The sequence below is a fragment of the Marmota monax genome, unplaced genomic scaffold, assembly GCF_021218885.2.
Source record: "Marmota monax isolate L192 unplaced genomic scaffold, Marmota_monax_Labrador192_F-V1.1 WCK01_AAM20220418_F8-fsc00022, whole genome shotgun sequence".
NCBI lineage: Eukaryota > Metazoa > Chordata > Mammalia > Rodentia > Sciuridae > Marmota > Marmota monax.
Window position 1 is genome coordinate 20,805,168 of NW_026695215.1, and position 21,525 is coordinate 20,826,692.

The window sequence follows — 21,525 nt, forward strand, 5'->3', positions numbered from 1 at the left end:
ATGTTTGTAATAGGCCAAAATTAAAACAGAAAGAAGAAGATGCCTTACTTCTTTCTGTGTTTCTAAATTCCAAGATCTGGGCTTCAGGTATTGAAGCTCATCTTTTCTCATACATGCCCTGGTGGAGCCCAAGACACCCATTCCTGGTGACCAGCAGGCCGCCCAGCCCTGGCAACTGGATACTTTCATCTCAGAAGGAAGCAGCTGATGGCCTGGGCTGGTAGAGTGTGCACCAATGAACATGGCATTGATCCAGAAGGGCACATTTTTCCCCCTGTTGCTGCCCTATACACTCCTTGGACCTGGGTGTTGGCAGGTGTGGGGAGGGGGCCCTGGAGAGCTCCAAACTTTTAGAAGCAGCAGGTGTTGGCACTGAGCCACACTGCCACCCATAGCTTGCCCAGCAACGGGCTTCCCCTGCTGTGATTGGCTGCTTTCCTTGGTCCTGGCCAAAGTCTGCCTAGCAGCACAGTATCCAATGCCCTACAGCTAGAGGGAAACCAGTCATAGAGCCCTGACTATAAATACCGCACAGAAGCTATGCCAGCCAATCACCCTCCTTGAGGATTCCCTTCCCGGATCCTGTTTCCTCCTGGAGATGCAGCCAGCTGTGCCCACAAGAGGCAGCCTCCCTGTCCTGCCTGGTTCTGGCCTGGGGCTCCAAACCAACATGCCATATCACCCTGCATTGGCAGACACAGCCTAGCCTCGGCTAACTAACCCTGGCCTGGGGGCTTCAGGGGCCTGGTTCAGCTTATTCACCAGAGAAGACTAGAGCAGTCAGGCTTGTCCCAGGGAAGGCCCTGCCAGGTGGATCACAGATCCTGACCAGCTCAGGGTCCCCTTTCCCATCCACCTCAACTGGCTTCTGCTTGGGATCAGGCATGGGAAGCATCTGAGTGACCCATTTGGTTGAATGTACAAAAGGAGTCATTCAAATGGAATCTGTTCAGCTCAGCACCCCAGGAACAAACTAATTCCCAGGCTGAGGCATTAGTTCCAGTGGTCATTCCCTGTGGCAGGCCTGCTGCAGGCCAGCCGGAGGCCAGAGGAAGAAGATGGCAGGACAGGGTGGTCGTGGTGGAACCACCTATTGCCATAGTCTGGCCCTTCCCCAGCTCCTCCTCTGTCCCCTGAAGCAGAGGTTCAAGGGCAGCTTCCGTAAGACCAAGGTACAGCCCCGGCAGCCAATAGGCAGCAGGGATGAGGGAGAGGTCATGCTTCTCATAGGAGAAGCAGGGAAGCCTGAAGATTCCCCTTTGATTGCCTATGGCAGAGCCTAGGCATCTCTCTGCAGTAGCCTGACCCTACTAGGCTCTAAGGACAAGTGGTTTTCAAAGGACAGAAATATCTATGGTGTATAGATAGAACCTGTCCTGTGATGTTTATGAAACTGAATCAAACTGCACATTGTCCCCACTCCAAGGCTGGCATAATGACAGCTGCCCCTTGTTCTCCTAACAGAGAGGTGGGAAGCTAAGATTTAAGAAACTTGGTGTTCAAGTTCCAAGTCAGAACCTCCCATATGTGGAGATCGCATGAGGTCTCCATGCATGTGAGAGTATGCAGTGACACCTGTCAGTGTTGTGTTATGGCTAATGTTGTGTTATGGCTCCACAACATTAGGGGTATTACCGGCTTGGTCCTGTGAGCCCCAGCCTGCGCTGGCTCCTGCTGGCAGGTGGAAGGGGCATGTGCACATGGGCTCCCAGGCATTTGCCTCCATATTCAGGTGCATCTCTGTGCCGGTTCACAGGTGGTGTGCACACCATGGGGGTGTCCACGGGGGTGTGCATGTGAATGGGCCAGGCCTGTGGATGTGCTCAAGCCTGCCTTTCTTGCAGATGCACACAGCTCCCTGCTCTGCCCAGGGAAAATTCCACTGTGTTCCCAGTGGTCACTGCAGGCCTCTCTGTCTTCCTTAAATAGGAAACCTGGCAGAGAAGCAGCACCCTCAGCAGCCCCAGGTCATCACTTCCTATGACAACCAAGGTAAGTGACTCGCTCACTAGTGGTGACCTCTCCTGTGACTGTCCCCCCGGTTCTGCTGCCCCAGCCAGAGACAGACCTGGATGTGGAGCTCAGACCTTGGAGAGCAGCTCCTCTCTGCGCCCGTGGAGGTTGGAGCAAGCACCCTTGTCCTCTCCTGGCATCCCAGAGGAAGCCCTGGGAGGTTTCATGGTCTGTGTCTGCCCTTCATCAAAGGTCAAAAAATAAAGTCCTGCTGGGCACAATGGCACACACCTGTAATCCCAGCAGCTCAGGAGGCTGAGACAGGAGGATCGCGAGTTCAAAGCCAGCCTCAACAAAAAGCGAGCCGCTAAACAACTCAGTGAGACCCTGTCTGTAAATTAAAAATACAAAAAAATAGGACAGGGGATATGGCTCAGTGGTCTAGTGCCCCTGAGTTCAAACCCTGGTACCTCTGCCCAAAATAAAGTCCTTGTGCCACCAAACCCCATCATCATCGTCACCACCATCATCGCCATCACTATAGCTAACCTTTATTGAGTGCTAACCCTGTGCCAGGCACTCTGCCAAGCCATTTACATATTTATTCTCACGGACATTAAGCTTCTCAGCAATTCTATTTGATAGGTGCTCTCACGGTCCTCATTTTACAGATGGGTAAACTGAGGCTTGGAAAGGCTGTCATATATCCAAGATCACATGGCCAGCAGGAATCAAAGTCGGCACTTTGATCCGTTGCCCTCTACCCCTCAGCAAGGTCTCAGCTGTTACCCGGCTCAGCTTCTGCAATTCCCCTGGAAACCGATCTCCCCCTGCTGGCTGATGGTGTCCAAGCCCTTCCCTTCAGTGGCTCCTTGGCCTCTCCTGAAACTGAGCCTGCCAAGAGCTTTCCACCTAGTGCCAAGATGGAGTGATAGGGCCCTTCCTTGAGAATGCTTACTTTTCCAGGACAGGTTCAGGGGAGCTCAGGAACGGCAGGCAATAGCATCACCAGGCTGATTCTGCAATCAGCTGGATCTGGGAGCATGACAGGATAGAGATAGGAGGTCATGGCTGGAGGTGAGGGCTGATCAGAGACCCCCCACACCCACCATGGTTGTTAACAGCTCTTCAGTAGAGTCTCATGGCCTGGTGTCGGAGGACCCTCAAAGGCTCAGCCCAAAGAGTTTGTCACCAGGGCCCTGAAATCCTAACCTGCAAGGAAATTATCTGATGACATCCGGGGCGGGGATAGTGGTACCCCCTCCCTTCTGAAGCAGGAAGCCTCTGGAGACTCAAGGGGACTCAGAGCCTCTCGGGGAATTGCTCTCTGAAATGCAGGCCTCCTCCACATCTTCACAGAAAGGCGCTGGCAGGTAGTGAGCAAGGGCCAGTCAACTCGGGTCACCAGCATGAGAGCCCGAGGGAGCCAGCTGTCTTTGCATTCTGTGTTTTATGCTAGAATTCCTGGGACTGCAGCCCAGGATAGACACTAGAGCCCAGTTAGTGGGCCCAGCAAGACCTGCCACCTGCCCTGACCACCATATGGACAAGCCCGGGCCCTGCTGTTTCTCTGAAATGAACTTAACTGCACGTGGCTCATGAGCTACCTTGCTAGAAAGAGAATAGACTAGCCGGCCACTGGTGTCACTTAGCCACACAGACAGAGGTTCCGGGTCTTGTGCATCCGACCTCTTGCGAGGAAGGGAGGACGATCCTAACCAAGTGAAACTCAGTGAGACAGGGGAGGCCGAAGCAGAAAGGATGATGGGGTGCAGGGGACCTGCTAGCAAATTTCCATCAACGTGGTAGCTTTCACAATTCAAAAATACTGACACTTCTGGAGTGGAAATCTAAAATCAGCTGCCCTGGGCTTTTGGAGGCTCTGGGGAGGAAGTCATTCCTGGCCTCTTCCGGCCCCTGGATCTGTTGGTGCTCTTGACTTGTGGTTAGTATTCCCGTCTCTGCTTTCATTACCACCTACCTTTTCTCCCCACGAGCAGTTGAGTCTCCCCATCTCCCTCTTATAAGGATATATATGGTTGCATTTAGGGCCCGGCGGCAGCCAGGATAATCTCTCTACCTGCCGAGTCTGCATTTAAGGATATCTGCAAAGTTCGCTTGCCATAGAAAGCAACTTTCACAGCTTCCACAGGTCCTGGCACGCTTATCTGTAAGGGCCATAATTCATCCTACCATGAGGGATCAAAATAGAGTAGGTGAGAAAGGCCTCATTGAGAAGGTGACATTTGAACCAGGAAGGAGGGGAGGGAGCAAGCCATGAGGGCATCTGGGGAAGACCTTTCAGCAGAGGGAGCCATGGGGTGCAGAGGCCTGAGGCAGGATCCAGGGAGCAGGTGGCTGTGGCTGGAAGGGGAGGGAGGGGTATGGTTAGGGGAGGGAAGGAGAAAATGAGTCCGAGAGGATCTAGGGTAAGACATGCAGGGCCTGGGGCTACCGTAGGCATGCTGGCTTCTAATCTGAGTGTGTTAGAAATTATTGGATGGTTTGGGACACGACCGCTTCCAACGTGTGGAGAATAAACTGAAGGGGCCAAGGTTGAAAGCGAGAAGACCCCCTAGGAGGCATGATCCTGTAGCAAGTTTTTCCTGTGGTCTGGATCCCAGATGTGAGTCAAGGACAGGACCTAAACAGTGGGGAGGATGAAGGGAGAGGAGATGCGGTGGGATGGGTTCAAGAAGAAACATGAAGAGTTCAGATTTGGCCCTGTTGAGGTTGCTGCCAGCACTTATCACATTCGAAAACAGTGACTTACTCCAGTCAGTGTTTCCCATGTTACTTTGTCCTTATCCAATGAGCCTTGGACTTCTTAAGCTCTGTTCTCTGGACTACCAGAAGCTCTATCTATCACAGTAAATACAGTGACTTACTATGTGCCAGACATCGAGCTGAGCAACTTTTATAACTCACCTCATTTAATCTTCACAACTACACTCTGGGGATGGGGTTATCACCCCCATTTTACAAATGGGGAAACTGAGGTTCATAGAAGTTTAAATAACTTGCCCGAAGTAACACAGCTAGCAAAGCCAGACCCAGGAGCTGAACCATACCTGAACATTCCCAGAGCCAGTGGGCTTAACTAGTCCACCATGCCACTTCCTCCATAAAGGACAGGGACAGATATGGTGGCCAAGTTGGATGCAGGACCTCCATCCCACTCCCAAAAAGAAACCCAAGATTTCACCCAGAGGTGGCTGTTCAGAACTCTCAGGTCTTCATAAGACGGATCTGTGATGCACGTATGGATTGGAAGACAGGAGAGTGATCTGTAAGAGGCCCTGTGACTTCAGGTCCAGCGGGTTATTTTGAGGAGTCAGTGTTCTTTCAGGCTCCTGTCCTTCTAGTCATCAGCTCTTAGCACCAAGCAAACACTCTTGGACCAGAAGGGGAGCAACCTTCATTGATCATGCATGAGCTTGGGGACACTGCCACATTTGCAGACCTGGGACTTCCTTGTGGAGCTCCATTCTGCAAAAGGAGTCATGAATGTTCCTGTGTTTTCAAGGTCCATAGGAAACCAGGGGTGGTGGGGACTGTGAGAGAAACCTGTCATCTCACACATCAGCAGGGGCCCACACAAGTTCAGCCCTGAGCTATGGCACCCTGGGGTGTCCTGTCATACCAGAGCAGCTAATACGGAAGGGGGGCCTTCATGCTGCATCTGGTAATACCTATTGAGGTGGTGCTCTGTTGATGTTCCACAGAACCGGACATTTTCTTGTCCCCACCTAGCATGTTGGAATGTTACAGCTCACCACTTCCTGACTACAGCACCCTGGGCAGGACCACAGCACACCTCTGTTGAATACCTGCCCAGGGTCTGTTTAAGGTTGTTTTTACAACGACAAAAGCTTTAACTAAAGTTTTCCCAACTGTCAGCTAATAGAGGAAAAATTTCCAAGGCAAATAATCCAGGTCGTAAGCATGGCAGCCTGTTATAGAAAGAGTTAATGAGACCTTAAGTAGGGGATGCAAAGTATCTAATGGCAATCCGGCAGCTCTGCTCACACATGTCTACTCATGCATGGGTGCACACTCACACACACACACTCACACGCATGCACACACTCACATGCACCCACACACTCACATATCTGGCAATCTTTGTTAATTGATCAGAGCTCCAGGCAGCCACTTCCAATCAGTCAGAGCTAATGAACAACACGAAACCTGTTTGCCCTCCCTGCATTAGGTATTCTGAGCAAATTAGGCCTTTGCACACATCCTGATTGAAACCTGAAGATATCTGGAGAGGAGATGTCAGGCAGGAGAAGCATCCTGACTGGATAAAAGGCAGGCCCAAGGCGGTACACACACAGCTGAGCTTGTTTGCTCCTGTGCATCTCCACTTCTGAGAGGGTCAGAAAGGAAGACAAGCCAGTGGGGTTTGGGAAAATGGCCTGGGAGCCACCTCGTGGGGTTCGTGGGAAATAATCTCTAACATGCTTTTAAATGCTTTTTAATGCTTTTAAAATGGCCAGAGCTGCAGTTTCAAAAATGCTGTCTGGGTGACAGCTAGTAGAGCAGAGGAAGGGTGCCCTGAGAGAGGCGGGACAGGCCATCTAGAGTCCCATGAACATCTCATCTGAATGGGATTCAGTTGCACTTAGAGCTGACTGTGAATATTATTCCACATGTCGACTCTATAATTAGAGATTGATCAAGTTAACTTTTTTTTTTCTTAAAAGAGATTTATTTGATACAGGAATGTCAAAGCCCACAGACCCTCAGTAGTTCATGCTTTTAGGAAACTTGAAGCTCTCTAGTGAATGCTACCCACCTTGAGACCACATGCCCACCCCACCCTTGGTCCTGGAGCCAGAGAAACCTCCCGGAAGTGCCCTCAGGCACCTGTGAATGAAAGCAGGATTCACACTCCCACAGATCAAGGAGGCCAGAGCTTCGCTCTTTTCTTTGAGGCAGTGATCAGCATGAGCACAGCTTTGGAGAAAAGTCAGGAAATGGGACTGAGGAGAATGTCAGACATTGACCCCTGTCCAAGAGGAAAGGGGAACCTCAGGAAGGAGAGAAGGGATTGAAGTCGTGATGGGCAGAGCTTGTGGGCCAGGCCCTTGCTCCAAATGGGACTTTCACAACATTTTGTGTGTTGGCTCAAATGCACTTTACCAGAGAGACATGACTGAATAGGGAGTGGTTGGAAGTATCTGGCCACTATGAGAATTTGGGGAAGAGGTTTGTTATTGATCCTGATACCAACAAATTGTCTACTTTCACAACTCCTCGAAATTTACAGAGACTATTCCAATCCAGCATTTTTTCTGTATTTGATAAAGTAATCCTGCATTAAATAGAGTTTCTTGTTGCAGGACTTCTCAGAGCATTCTGGTGTGTGACCTGCAAGAGGGGAGAGAGGGGGGCGTGTTTCTCAATTCATCTTGCACGAGGCATCTTTGGAGCCTTTTACCACCTGGCACCCACTTTGAAAAATATCTCAGAGTGTTTTGGATGGAGAAAGTGAATAGGCAAAGTAGAAGAGACCCCTGCCTGTGTCCCCAGAAGGAGACACACAGGAAGTATTTGCCAGTGAAGGTGATAGCGCCTGATCCTATGACCAGAACTGAATTGTGCCTTCAACTCTGAAACATTTCATGTCTTCATTATCAAATCACAAGGCTGATTTTCTTTGACACAATTCATGTGCTAGAAACTACACTTCAAAATGAATGTTAGTGCCGAGTGCAGAGGTGCATGCCATAATCCCAGGACTTGGGTATTACAAGTTCGAGGCCATCCTCAATAATTTGGCAAGGGCCTAAGCAACTTAATGAGATCATGTCACCAAAAAAAAAAAAAATTAAAAGGGCTGGGAATATAGCTCAGTGGTAAAGTGCCCCTGGGTTTAATCCCCAGTACCCCCCCCCCAAAAAAAAAGAAAGAAAAAAAGAAAATGAATGTTAGTTAACCCTTTACAGCAATGCCTGTGAGAATACATGGTATCTTTTTTAATCATTTTGGGAATTGCCCTGTTTGGCATTGCAGAACTACAACAAGAAAATCAACCACATTCTTCTGCAGAAAAATAACTGCAACATATTTAGCAGACAAAGGGTTAATTTTTAAAACTCTAGTAAAATCAACAAGGAAAAAGTAATAAATCCATAGGGAACTAATCAATTCATAAAATAGGAATTTAAATGACAAATATAGGAAGACTACTCTAAAAATTAAAGAAATATACGAAACAATGCAGTATCATTGTTCACTGATAAAAGCTTAAAGAATTAATCAAAGTAAATGTCCGTCATCTATTTTTGCATTACACACAGCACATAGCTCAGCTGCTGAAAACGGTGAGCATTTCCCAGGTTTGAAGCCTGCAGGTTGGGCGGACATTCTACTTGTCAGCCGGTTCTCAGCTGAGCCTGGCTCCTGGCTGAGCTTGCGCCTGTGTGTCATCAGCTGGTGGCTTGGCAGGAGGCCAGCTGTTCTCAGCCTCACCTGAGAGGCTCTGCTGTGCTCCCTGTGGTCTCTCCTACCCAGCCTGGCACGTCCCCGGGGCAGTTGTGGCTGGGATTCCAAGAATGACAGCGAGGGCTGCAAAGTCTCTCGAGGGCTAAGCTCAGAACTTGTATAACATCACTTCTGCCACATGCGAATTGGCCGAATGAAGTCAGAAGGTCAGCCCAGATTCACAGGTTGGAACAAAAGACCTCTCATTGCAAAGAAGGACAAAGTATTGTGGCCAGTTGTACAAACACACAAGAATAAGCAAAATGGGCATTTCTCTTGCATGGTTGGTGAAATTACAAACCAATGGAATAATTTGTGGGAAAAGTTTGCTGATTTCTAACAAAAGTCTTAAAAATCCCCTTTACTCTTTCATCCATATTTAAGAATTTATTGGAATGAGCCAATTTGAAAAGTTAGAGATGTTTATGTCAGAATCTTCATCAGATTACTGTATATAATAAGCAAACATTTGGGAAAAAGCAAAATATCCAACAAAAAGGGTTTGCTTGAATAGATTACAAGCCATCTGTAAAATAGAGTTTTATGGGCTAGAGCTATAGCTCAGTTGGTAGAGTGTGTGCCTCGCATGTACAAAGCCCTGGGTTCAATCCTCAGCACCACAAGGGAAATAAAAGAGTATTATGCAGCCATTTAAGATGATAACATGTGGCCATATTCACCCACATGTAAAAACTTACATGACAAAAGCAGATTATATAAAGCATGTTGACTGTATTCCTGCTTTTGGATTTTTAAATGTAGAAATTACGTCTAAAAGGATTTTTCACATTCTCTTTTGTATCTTTCTGTAACATCCAGATTTTTTTTCACTTTAATTCTACTTGTTGTTTTTTTTTCCCCAATCCTTAGGATGTGGTTAGTATTTTTATTTTATTTAAGCACTCTGTAAAATGTAATTTTTTAATTTTATATTAACACTCAGTAAAATATAATTTTTGTAGCATGTAGTCCTGAGTTTTAACACATGCACGGATTCACTGAACTACCACCAAAATCAGAATATAGAACAGCTCTATCTCCCCAAAAATATTCCCTTGTGTAGACTAATCCTCCCATTACTCCTATGTGTTGTAAAAGTACTTGACGTGGTTGTATCACCGATTGTTGATCTATTCACTCACTGAAGGACATTTAGGTCATTTCCAGATTGAGCTGCTGTACACATTCATGTACAGCATTATATGAACACGAGTTTTCATTTCTCTGAGTTAAATGCCCAGTGGTATAATTGTTGGGTTGTATGGTAAGGACCTGCTTTGTTTTATAAGAAACAGCCAAACATTTTTTCCAGAGTAGCTTTTCTATTTTACAACCCACCAGCAATAGATGAGATCCCGTTTCTCCGCATCTCTGTCAGCATGCAATTTAAAATTATGCTATTGCTCTTCCAATAGATGTAATATCTCAGGGTGGTTTTAATTTGCCTTCTCCTAAGGCTGATGATGCTAAACATCTTTTTGTATACCTATTTTCCACCTGGAATCTTTTTTTTTTTTTTGGTGAAGTATCTGTTCTTGTGCCTTTCTCCTGTCTAATTGCCTCTATACTTTTATAAAGAAAAAATTGCCATATTCATGTGGATCTCTTTCTTGACTTTTATCTGTTTCATTGAGCTATGTTATCTATCCTTTTGCAAAAATCAAAATGTTGTGATTACTGTAATTTTATTCATACATCTTAAAATCAGATAGGGTAGTCCTCTGACTTTTATTTTTTCAGAACCCTGTTGGTTATTCTAGTTTCTGTGATTTACCACCTAACTCATAGAATCATCGTGCATATATCTACAAAATTCCCCTAGGGGTTTGATTGAATTTGCATTAAATTTTAGATCAATTTAGAGAGAATTAACAACTTGACTGTACTGAATCTTCCAATGCATAAGCTTGGTATGTCTTCCCACTAATTTAAGTCCTCTATAATATGTTTAATCTTATTTAAAAGTTTTTTAGTATACAATTACTGCATGTTTGGGGTGGTGTTTGTTTGTTTGTTTTATATTTATACCTAAATGGTGCAATTTTGGAGATATGGGAATTGGTAATTTTTAAGTTAATTTTCTAATTTTTATTGTTAATATAGAGAGATTATTTTAATCATATATTCTGAGACCATCCTGAATTCATTTTAGGAGTTTTTAGATGACTTTGAATTTTTTTACATACATCTGTAAATAAGAACATTATAGCTATTATTTATTTTTCTTGTCTTATTGCATTGGGTAGGTATTATTTCCAGAGCAAGTTATTAGGAACACTGAAAGTAGACATTTGTGACTTGTTTCCAATACTACAAAGAAAGTATACTATTTTCACCATTGCTGTTATCTATATACATTTTTATAATACCCTTTGTCAAATTAAGAAAATTTCCTTTTATTCCAATTTTTTAGGAAGCTTTCTCATGAATTGATGTTAAATTTGTGAAAAGTATCTTTTTTAATCAACTGGTATGATCCTGTGGTTTTTCTACTTTAGTCTGTTAATGTAGTGAATTATATTTATCAATCTTCAGATATTAAACTAACTTTACCCTTCCAAAATAACGACCCATGGTTGTTATATATTATTATCTTGTTGTATTGCTGGATTTAATTTTTTACACTTTGTTGAGAATTTTGTGTTTATTTTCATGAGGATTATTAGTCTGTAGTGTTCTTATGCTGTCTTTGGTTTTGTATAAGACTAATGCTGGCATCTTAAATGGAGTTATGAAGTGCTCACTGTTCCTCAGTTTTCTGAATGATCTTATGAAGAATTGGTATTTCTTTCTTTCTTTCTTTTTTAGAATTGGTATTCTTTCTAAATATGTGTTGGAATTTACCAGTGAAACTATCTGGGCCTTGCTTTTTGGTGAGGAGGTGTTAACCAAGTTTAATTTTAAAAATAGATTTAGGAATGTTCAGGTTATCTAATTCTTGAATGAGTCTTTTTAGTTAGTTTGTGACTTTTAAGGAATTGGTCCATTTTATCTAAGTTGTAGAAATTATGTGCATAGCATTGTTTGTAGTATTCCTTTATGATTTTGGTACATATAGGGGGTGTATAGAGATGTCCATCCTAATGTTAATGTCTGGACTCCCAATTTGTGTCATAACTCTTTTTATCTTCATCACTCAAGCTATAGGTTTATCAATTTCACAAATCTTTTGAAAGAACTAGCTTTTGGTTTCATTGATTATTCTCCATTGATATTATTTTAAATTCCACTGGTTTATGTTTTTATCTTTTTCATTTCCCTCCTTCTTTGCCTTAGGTTTAATTTTATATTATTTCTCTACCTTATTAAGGTGGAAGCTTAGATTAGTGATTTAACATCATTCTCTTTTTTGATATAAGTATTTAATGCTATAGATTTCCCATGAAGGACTGTTTTGCCTTCATCTTACATATTTTGGTGTGCTGTATTTTCATTTTTGCTGAATTCAAAATATTTTCCCTGAGACTTCCTCTTTGGAAGGATTATTAGGAAGTAAGTTACTTAATTTTCAAGTGTTTTACAGAGCTAATCTTTTTTTTTAACTTCTAGTTTAATTCCACTATAGTCAAAATGGCCAAAGAAAAACTTCATATGATTTATTTTTTTTAACTTTTTAAGGTTTGTGTTATGATTTAGGATATAGTCCATCTTGGTGAATATTCTATGGGCACTTGAATGTATATTCTGCTGTCGTTTGATGAAGTATTCTATAAACATCAAATAAATTCTGTTACTTAATAGTATCACTCAATTCTTCTATATATTTGATTTTCTTTCTACCAATTCTCTTAATTACTGAGAGGAGAGTGCTAAAATTTCCAACTGTGATCTAGATTTGCCCAGCCCTCCTTTCAGTTCTATCAGTTTTTGTTTCATGTATTTTAAAACTTTGTTGTAGATGAGTATATATTTAAGCTTATCATGTCTTAGTGAAATGACTCATTTATCATTATGTAGTATTTCTCCATCTCTGATATCTTCTATGCTCTGAAGTCTACTGTGTTTGATATTGATACCGCAACTCCAGCTTTAATTTTTTTTACTTGTTCTTTTTAGTTATACATGACTGTAGAGTATATTTTAACATATTTACACAAACACAGAGTGTATATTATTCTAATTAGGATCCCAGTCTTGTACATGATGTGGAGATTCACTGTGGTTTATTTACCTATGTACATAGATTCATTCTACTCCCTTTCCTATTCCTGTCCCCCCTCCCTTTCCCTCATTCTTCTTTGTGTAATCTACTGAACTTCTATGTCATCTTTTTTTAACCAATCAATGTCACAATGAAGTTGAACCCTTAGGAACAGAATATATTTCAGTCTCCTTTCTTACCCTTTCTTACAATCTCTATTTTTAAGTAGTGCACTTACCCCATTTACACTTAATAAAATTATTGGTACATTTGGATTTAGGTGTTCCACTTTATTTTTTGTTTTCTGCTTGTTCTTCTGTTACTTCTTTCCTACTTTCTTTATTATCTTTATGTCTTTCAGAATTACATTTAAATTATTTATTGTTTTATGAAGATTTTTCTCTTTGTATAGATCCTTTGTATGTCTTATAGTATACAAATTTCACTTTTCACAATCTAAGTATTATTAATGTTAACATTTCAAACAGAATGAAGAGACTTTACTTCCATATAGGTAGTTATCATGTATTTTATGTCTACATATGCTGAAAACCTATTAAACAATGTTAGGATTATTGCTCTCAATCATCATCCATGTTAAAGAATTTAAGAGGAATTGGCTGATATATTTACCTAGGTATTTACCAGTTTTACTCCTCTTCCGAGTTTCCCTCTAGCAACTTTTCTCTTCCATCTGCAGAACTTCCATTAGAATTTCTTTTAGAGCAAGTCTGTTGTTAATGAACTCCTGGTATTGCTTTATCTACGAATGTCTTTATTTTACTTGCATTCTTCCATGGTATTTTTACTGGATATAGAATTCTGCTTTGACAGTTTATTTCTTTTTGCATTTTTAAAATGTTCCACATCCCTCTGACCTGGTTTCTAACAAGAAAACTGCAGCAATGCTATACATAATGTATTATTTTTTCATGGTCTACTTTAAATAATTTTTTTGCCTTCAATAGTTTGATTATAATGTGTCTGGACTTGGATTTCCTTATTTATCCTGTTTGGGATTCGCTAAGTTTCTAGAATATGTAAGTTATGCCTTTTATCAAATTTTGGAAATTTTTGTTATTTCTTCCAATAGTTATTCTGCACCACATTATTTCTCCTTTCCTTCTGACGTGAGTGTTAGACTATTAGATTCCTATCTCATAAATCCCTGAGGCATTGTTCACCTTTTTCCATTGTTCAAACTGAATAGTGTCTGTTGCTTTATCTTCAAGATCTCGGACTCTCCCCTGTCCTCTTGAGCAAATCTGGAAGTTTCTGTAAACTATTTTATATTTCAGTTCTATCATCTCTCTTCATTTCTTCTTTACATCTTCGATTTACTTGCTAATACTTTGTATCTTTCTGTTTATTTCAAAACTGTTTGCCCTTGCTTTTTGGAGCATGACTGTCATGGCTACTTTAAAGTCATTGTCTGACTTGAATCTGTATCATCATGGGATTGACAGCTCTTGATTATCTTTTCCTTTTCAAATTGAGATTTTTCCTAAGTCTTCTGCTATTAGGGTTGAAATCTCTGAGGTGCTCTACAGATCTACCCTGTATAGGCAATACCCAGTAGCCTGTCTGGGACTGGGACATTGGTCTTCCCCAGAGTTTAGTTCTCAAAGACCCATGGTGTGATGTTTAGGTTGAGATCTGTCCATGAACAACTTGAGGTGACCACAGGAGTTCATCTACAACTTTATGGAATTGCTCTCCTGAACCCCCTCCTTTTCATGACCCACTTTCTGGTTCTCCAGCTGAAAACCTTGTTTCCTCTCTCTGCCATATACTTCCCATAACTGCATCTGTATTAGGGACCAATCTGCACAAAACAGAGAAAAAAACAATGAATAGTGCTCCCCACTTCTCTTAAGTTCACTGTTGCCACTACTACCGCAGGAAACAACACCACCAAAAATAAGGACAAAAGAGCAACAGAGGATTTCCCCCACTCTCTGACTCTCAGGGGTCCCCCTTCTCATGCCTCAAGCAGAAAAGGTTTCTCTAATGGGCTTTTTCTCTGCACCCACTGTGAAGCTCTGAGCTTGAGGATGCCTTTCAGTCCAATCTAGGTGATGCCGGAGAGGACAGGAGAAATAGACTCAGTGCTGGTTTGGTGATTCTTTCAATCCTGATTCTTTCTTCTCCATCTGCCTTCTACCATTGATTCACAGGATCTGCAGGTGGTTTCCCGGTGCATTCTGTCCAGGATGGACAGTGGCCTCTGGTGGGAGACAGGAGGTGGAGTGTGCATATTCCATCTTGCTCAGATCCAGAAACTGTCTGCTTAGTATGTTGTTTCATTTTTTTTAATAGAAACAGGAATTACTTGCATATTCAGAAGAAAGCTCTAAAACAAATGGTGTTTTGTTGTTCAAACATCTGTCACAGGGCAGCACGCCCTTCCTGGCAGCACCTGGCTGAAAACAGCATCTCCTGCTCCTTTTCAGGGACACAGCTGACCGTGGAAGTTCACCCTCAAGACGCCATGCCCCAGTTCCTCAAGAAGTTCTCCTTGGCTAAACGTACGTACGTACAGGGCTGCTGCTGGTGGAGGGGTGGCAGGGGCCACTGAGGGCAGTGGGTGGGCCAGATTGCAGCCTGGGTATCTTCTGAGGGATGAGGAAGAGTGGCCTGAGCTTGCAAACTGGGAAAAGGCAGAGAGCCATGACAACATCTTCCTGGGATACTCTCTGCCCACCCAGCTTCCACGGTTCTTCTGTCTCTGGAATTAAGCCTGAGTAACACCGGGTAGGTGGCTGAAGGTACCTGCCATTACAAGAGTGTTGTTGCTGGTGTTTTAAATACTATTTGCTGACTGTCTAAGCAACGGCGTATACAGTGCTAAATACTTCAGTAACTTCATAGCCCTTTGGTATAAACTGAAATTACCCCCATTTGTTTTTTTTCTTTGTTTTGTTTTTTTAGATCAGCAGAGGCTCAGAAAGTCAAAATAACTGCCCAAGTTACCCAGCTAGGAAGTGGGTCAGAACCCAAGTCTGTTTCTGAAGCCCGTGATCTTAACTTAGTGCCCAGTGCCATGTACACAGGCCCTGTTCAGGGCCACAGTGGCTTCTCTGATCCCTTCTTCTTCCTCTATCTGTCCATCTTATGGCTAATCAGAGGCCTCAGAAGGCCAGGGAAAGGATGCTACAGAAAACTAAGCTTCAGTCCTCCCATGACCTCTCGATAGGCCACAGTCCCCCAAGGCTAGCAGGCCCTGCAGTCCTCAGTGCTCAGGATCCCAGCCCAGTGTGGAAAGGGAAGCTCGGGAGGCCACTGGCTGGGTCCATTTCTCAGATGTATGACCTTGAGCAAATGGCTTAACCTGAATGTTGAACTCAATTTTCTTATCTGCAAGAAGAGGAAAATAGGTAAACCTCCCCCTAGGATCACTGTGAGGTCAGAAGAGATGGTAAAAATAAGGCCTAGGCCAGGCATAGGAAGTGCACAATAAGTGCTAGCTACTCTTTTGAACCCCCACCATTCCATCCCAGAATGTAGGTGGAAACAAAATGTAGATGTAAGAAACAACAGGACTACTATTTCTCAAAATTACCTGTGTACATTTGCAAAGTTCTGTTGTAATATTTACCACCCAAAGTAGATTTTACACTTACCTTGACATCCCCACCCCCAGCTCCATGTGGACTGGTTTCAAATCAGAAGGAACAGTTCCCTTCCTTTTGCTTGTGGATATGACAACTATTGGCTAGCATTCTTCTTTTTTTAAGATATTTATTTTTTAGTTTTAGGTGGACACAATATCTTTATTTTGTTTTTATGTGGTGCTGAGAATCGAACCCAGTGCCTCATGCATGCCAGGCGAGCACACTACCACTTGAGCCACATCCCCAGCCCCTAGCATTCTTCTTTAACCACCCTGAATTCATAAGATTCAGTTGCCCTTTGACGATCACATGGGTAATTGTCAAAGGTTCTAGGTTCCAAGGTCCATACAAACTGCCTCTTTCATTTTTATCCATGGATAGTTCTTTTCCTCGGGTCATCTGGAGGACACCAGCACACACTCTCAGCATCTCCAGCCATGTTCCAAGATGGCCGGAGAATGCATGGGGTGGCCAGGAATGTCAGGCTCTAGGGGGACCATTGCATCATCCAAAGTGTTGAAGCCAGAGCACATTCTGGCTCTGCTCACAGGCCGCAGCTCTGTCATCCACTCCCTGGTTCCCAGACTTGCCTCTGCCCCACAAGAAAGTTCACAACAATCTCAGCAGCCATTGGGCAGTGGGTGGGGACGGGAACAAGGAACCTATGAAAAGGAGATGGAAGCAGAGGGTCAGAAGCAAGGACCGTCACACAGACATCTTCAGAGCTTGCATTCCTATTTCTTATTAAATGTCTCTACTTCTGGCCTTTGGGATATTGTAGGTTTACAAGGTGATAAAAATGGAAACATGAGACCCCAGCAACCTGGAGGGAAAGATGCCCATGGTAAGTTCCAGGCCCCTCTCCAGGGGCATTCTCGAGAGAGAGCCTATTGAGTTAGCCTCATGAGGCAATCACCAGTCAACTGGCAACAGCTTCCGGGGATACTGAGCATCTGGGGTCACCTCTGGGTTTGAAAGGAAGAGTGTCATGATTGATTAACTATGTCTGCCATGGACAAGGAGAAGAGGGATGTCATCCCAAAGCCGAATATTGACCCTTTCCAACACCAAAGCAGTCCATTATGGGAAACGATAAAAACAGTTCAGAATTATGGTAACTTTTAAACTGAATGCCAAATGTCTCTAAGGCAGGATACATGTGAATAAGCAAACTAAGGCAGGGGAGGAAACACTGGCTAGGATGAGAGACCTTCTGGGTTGGAATCCTGCTTTCCCTGCCTGACTTCCCTAGGCCTCACTTCCCGCCCCCCCCCCGTGGTAGACCAGATGTCCTCTAAGGCTCAATGCACTCTGCCCTTATCCCTATTGTTTTGCTTTAAAATGAGATCCATTTAGTTAATGCAACTGGCATATTAAATGTATTTATGCAAAATCATATTTGGATTTATATAATCTGCTCAGAAGATAGAGTTAGTGAGACGCGAATCATTGTGGATATTCTTCAGTGTAAAATATTAAATACTGCAAAATGGAACCAAGAAAGAGTAACACTAATAAACAGGGTTTTCAATCCCATATTAGAAATGCCATCCTTCTTCTAAATGGGATAGGGAGAGAGCGGTCGTGAGTGGAACCTTTTAAATGTGTAAGTCCACATCGTATTCACCTAGGTCACCTCGATATCTCCTATCAGACAATGGCAGGAGCCAGTGTCTGTGGAAGGAAGAAATTGAGACATGGGGAACCTCGGCAGGGCCCTGCCAGGGTTACCGTGTCCCCCCCCCAAGAGGTAACAGGCACAGAGGAATGAATGGGAACAGGAGTTGGTGCTGTGAGCTCCAGCTCTCCCTCCCAACACTGTTTCCCAATTCTGACTGGAGCTCTCCTGTGTCCAGTGGGGAAGCCTGGGCAGCTGCTGGGCATGGTCAGCATCAGTCTTGAGTTGCCTTTCTTCCCTGTGTCTCTGGGCCCAGCCTCCTTTGGGGATTTCCTCATAGTACCTTGAGCACCTGGCACCTGAATATCTCCACCTACAGTTGGTTTTCTGGGGTGTTCCAGTCTCCAATTGGGCATGGACAAGGAAGGAAGCCAAACACACCTCACCCTATGGGACCCAGATGGTCTGCCCTGCTATGCCCTCCTACCCACAGGGTGCTCTGCAGTACCTCATCCAGCACACGGCCATGGCGCTGACCCTGTGTCCCTGCGTTTGTCAGGAGCTAGCAGCACTGCTTAGACATTTCCCACAAGAATCTGTAGAAAAATAGTGGGAAGAAGGAAATTCCCTTACCAACACGTCTGGGGGTTGCTGAATTAACTAAGGTGAAGCCAGTCTCTTGAATGATGATTTGCCAGGGTCTGCAGGTAGGCCTGTGTTCCCCGAGGATATCCAGGAGGACTAGAGGAATTGCCCTGGTTCTCAAACTAATTTTACCAAAGAACCCTTCTAGGAGATACAGCTCTTGGGAATTGTGTTAAAGGTTGGGCAGTCACAACTCCTCAAAGAGATAGTGAGCACTGGTCCAGCAACCCTCCTCAGTGGGTCTCAGTCACTGACCCAGCCTCTCTGTGTTTCCAGCCTACCCCTGGGACCGGTCCAGCCTGAAATCCATGCCTCTGGACCTGCGGCAGTTTGAAAAACTGGACACCTATGCCTCACAGGTAGGGGGGACGGCCCCTCTAGCCAAAGTCTCCCAAAGTTGACTTGGAGTTCCCTAACCCAGGCTCCTCCCGAACATACCCTGAGTCACCTGGTTGGATGGCCCCAGAGTGCCTTTTCACAGCCTTGGATGTCCCAAGGGCCCTGCCTAAGACCAAAGGCATTCCATGCCAACCCTGCCCACCATCCTGATGCATCCTGCCGGGTGGCACACCCCAGAGCTGCCCATTGGCAGGCCCCTCTGGCCAGCCCTGCTGTGTCCTGGCCTTGACCATTTGGTTATCACTGCTGCTGAGCTCTGCCAGCAGCCCATGGAGGAAAGGATGGGGAGGGTGGGGGACGGCCACGGATGCAGACGGTGAGCGCCACTGACCACAGCAGTGCTCAGCCCTGAGAGCATGAGCTGCCATGGTCTCCCCCCCCCAGGCATGTCTGGAGGAGGGTGGGAGGGCAAGAGGAGGAGCTAAAGTGCCCCCTCAGAGGGGACTGGAGGGCTCTCTGACCCTCAGGAGGCTGGCAGAGAAGGGAGGCCGGCTGTGGCAGGACTGGGAAAGAGATTACGAGGGTGTTTTAAGGTAGAAGAGCAGGAAGACATAAGGCAGCCAGGAAAGGAAGGAAGGGGTGGGGACCCAGAAAAGGAAGGTCACTGACTGAGGAAGCCATGTCCCTGCAAAGGCAGGAGACCTGAAGGAGCAGGACCTCATCAGTAAGCAAGTGTTTTCTGGCCTCACGGGAGGCCTAGGCCTTGCCAGGGCCCCAAGTGGGGAAGGGGTGGGGCCCAGGGTCCGAGGAGGGTGGGGCATTGCTCTTCCTGGCTCCCTCTGGGCCACCCACTGTTCTCCAGCCCTGGCTGGGCTCTGGGCACTGTGCACTGTCTCATCCACCCCACTTCCGGGGTGGCCATTACCAAGTGCCCCACCCTCCTCAGACACCCCCCCTCCCCCCTCCTCAGACACCCCCCTCCCCCCCTCCTCAGACACCCCCCTCCCCCTCCTCAGACACCCCCCTCCCCCCCTCCTCAGATACCCCCCTCCCCCCCTCCTCAGACACCCCCCTCCCCCCCTCCTCAGACACCCCCCTCCCCCCCTCCACAGACACCCCCCTCCCCCCCCAGCAGGTTCCAAGTTCTCCCCACCAGGCCAAAGCACCAGCGTGGTAGGAGTGGCCAGAGAGTGGGGCCTGGGAGTTCCCAAGTAAGTGATAGAACCGCTCCAGGTGAAAGCAAGTCAGGGAGTCCCCTGAGGCCAGGTGTGGACACTTATGGGACACCTACTGACACCTACGTAGGCCCCAGGCAGGAGCCGCTCCACCCTTTCTCAAGAGTTGAACAGGGTCAGGGCTGCTTTTCTCAAGCCTGTTTCCTTTGGAAGGTCTCTGAAGAAAAGCTCATTTGTTCTTTTACCCTAATTATTATTATTTTAATGATAAAATGTATGTAACATAAAATTTGCCATTTTATTCATTTGGAGGGGAGCTACCAGGGATTGAACCCAGGGGTGCTTAACCACTGAGCTACATCCCCAGCTCTTTTTTTTTTTCTTTTCAGGAACAGGGTCTTGCAAAGTTGATTTTAGGAACAGGGTCTTACTAAGTTGCTGAGACTGGCCTCAAACCTGGGATCCTCTTGCCTCGGCCTCCCAAGGGGCTGGGATTTACAGGCATGTACCACCATGCCTGGCTTCATTTTATTCATTTTCAAGTGGAAAATTCACTAAGATTAATTAATTAATTCCATTCACATGTTGCACAATCATTGCCACCGTCTAAAACTTTTTAATCATCCCAAGCAGAAACTCTGCACTCATTAAGCAATGCCACGTCCCACATCCCAAGTCCCACGTCACACGCCCCACATTTCACTCATTAAGCAATGCCCTCCTTAGCCCCTGGTCACCTCTGCTTACATCTATGAATTTGCTTCTTCTGGCTATCTCGCTTAAGTGAAATCACATAACAGCTGTCCTTGTGTCTTATTTCATCTGGCACCATGTGGTAGCATGCACGGAATTTAATTCCTCCTTTTTATGGGTTGGATAATATTCCGTCGTGTGCCTGTGCCACATTGTGTGTTGGGTGGATGCTTCTGTTATCTCCACCTTTTGGTGGAATTAATTTTCATGAATTAATGCTGCAGTGAACGTAGGTGGATGAGTATCTGTCCGAGTCCCCTGTCATCAGTTCTGGGGGGATCTCTCTGGGAGGGGAATTGCTGGATCATCTGCTCATTCTCTGCTCAGTTTTCAGACCCATCATCACCACAATGTTGTCTCCAGCAGCTGCTCCACTTGATATTCTCACCAGTAAAGTGTCAGGGTTCCTATTATTCCACAGTCATGCTCACACTTATTATTTTTAGGGGTACTAGAAATTGAACCCAGGGGTACTTTACCACTGAGCTCCATCCCAGGCCCTTCTTGCTAAGTCAACAAGGCTGGCCTCCAACTTGTAATCCTCCTGCCTCAGCCTCCCAAGTAGCACACATGGGATTATGTATGTTCTCCACCTTGCCTAGCTAACAATATTTTTTAAATTTCACAAAATTTTAATTCTAATGAGCTCCAATTTAATCTATTTCTTCTTCTTTTGCTTGGGTCTTTGACATCCTATCAAGGAACCCATTGTCAAATCCAAGGTCATAATGATGAACCCCAATGTTTTCTCCTAAGAGTTTTCTGGCTTCAGCTCTTATACTTGGGTCATTGATC

The 21,525-nt window shown here is 45.0% G+C and overlaps 1 protein-coding gene across 1 annotated transcript in view; it reads left to right on the top strand.

Annotated features, from left to right (window-relative positions):
• The window catches only part of Ky (kyphoscoliosis peptidase), a 42,885-nt gene that overhangs the window by 5,125 nt on the left and 16,235 nt on the right, over positions 1 to 21,525 (top strand). Inside the window, exons 3-6 of the mRNA XM_046431769.1 lie at positions 1,930 to 1,992; positions 15,040 to 15,114; positions 16,982 to 17,044; positions 18,740 to 18,822. Coding sequence (XP_046287725.1) covers positions 1,930 to 1,992; positions 15,040 to 15,114; positions 16,982 to 17,044; positions 18,740 to 18,822 — 284 coding nt within the window. The remainder of the gene's footprint in view (positions 1 to 1,929; positions 1,993 to 15,039; positions 15,115 to 16,981; positions 17,045 to 18,739; positions 18,823 to 21,525) is intronic.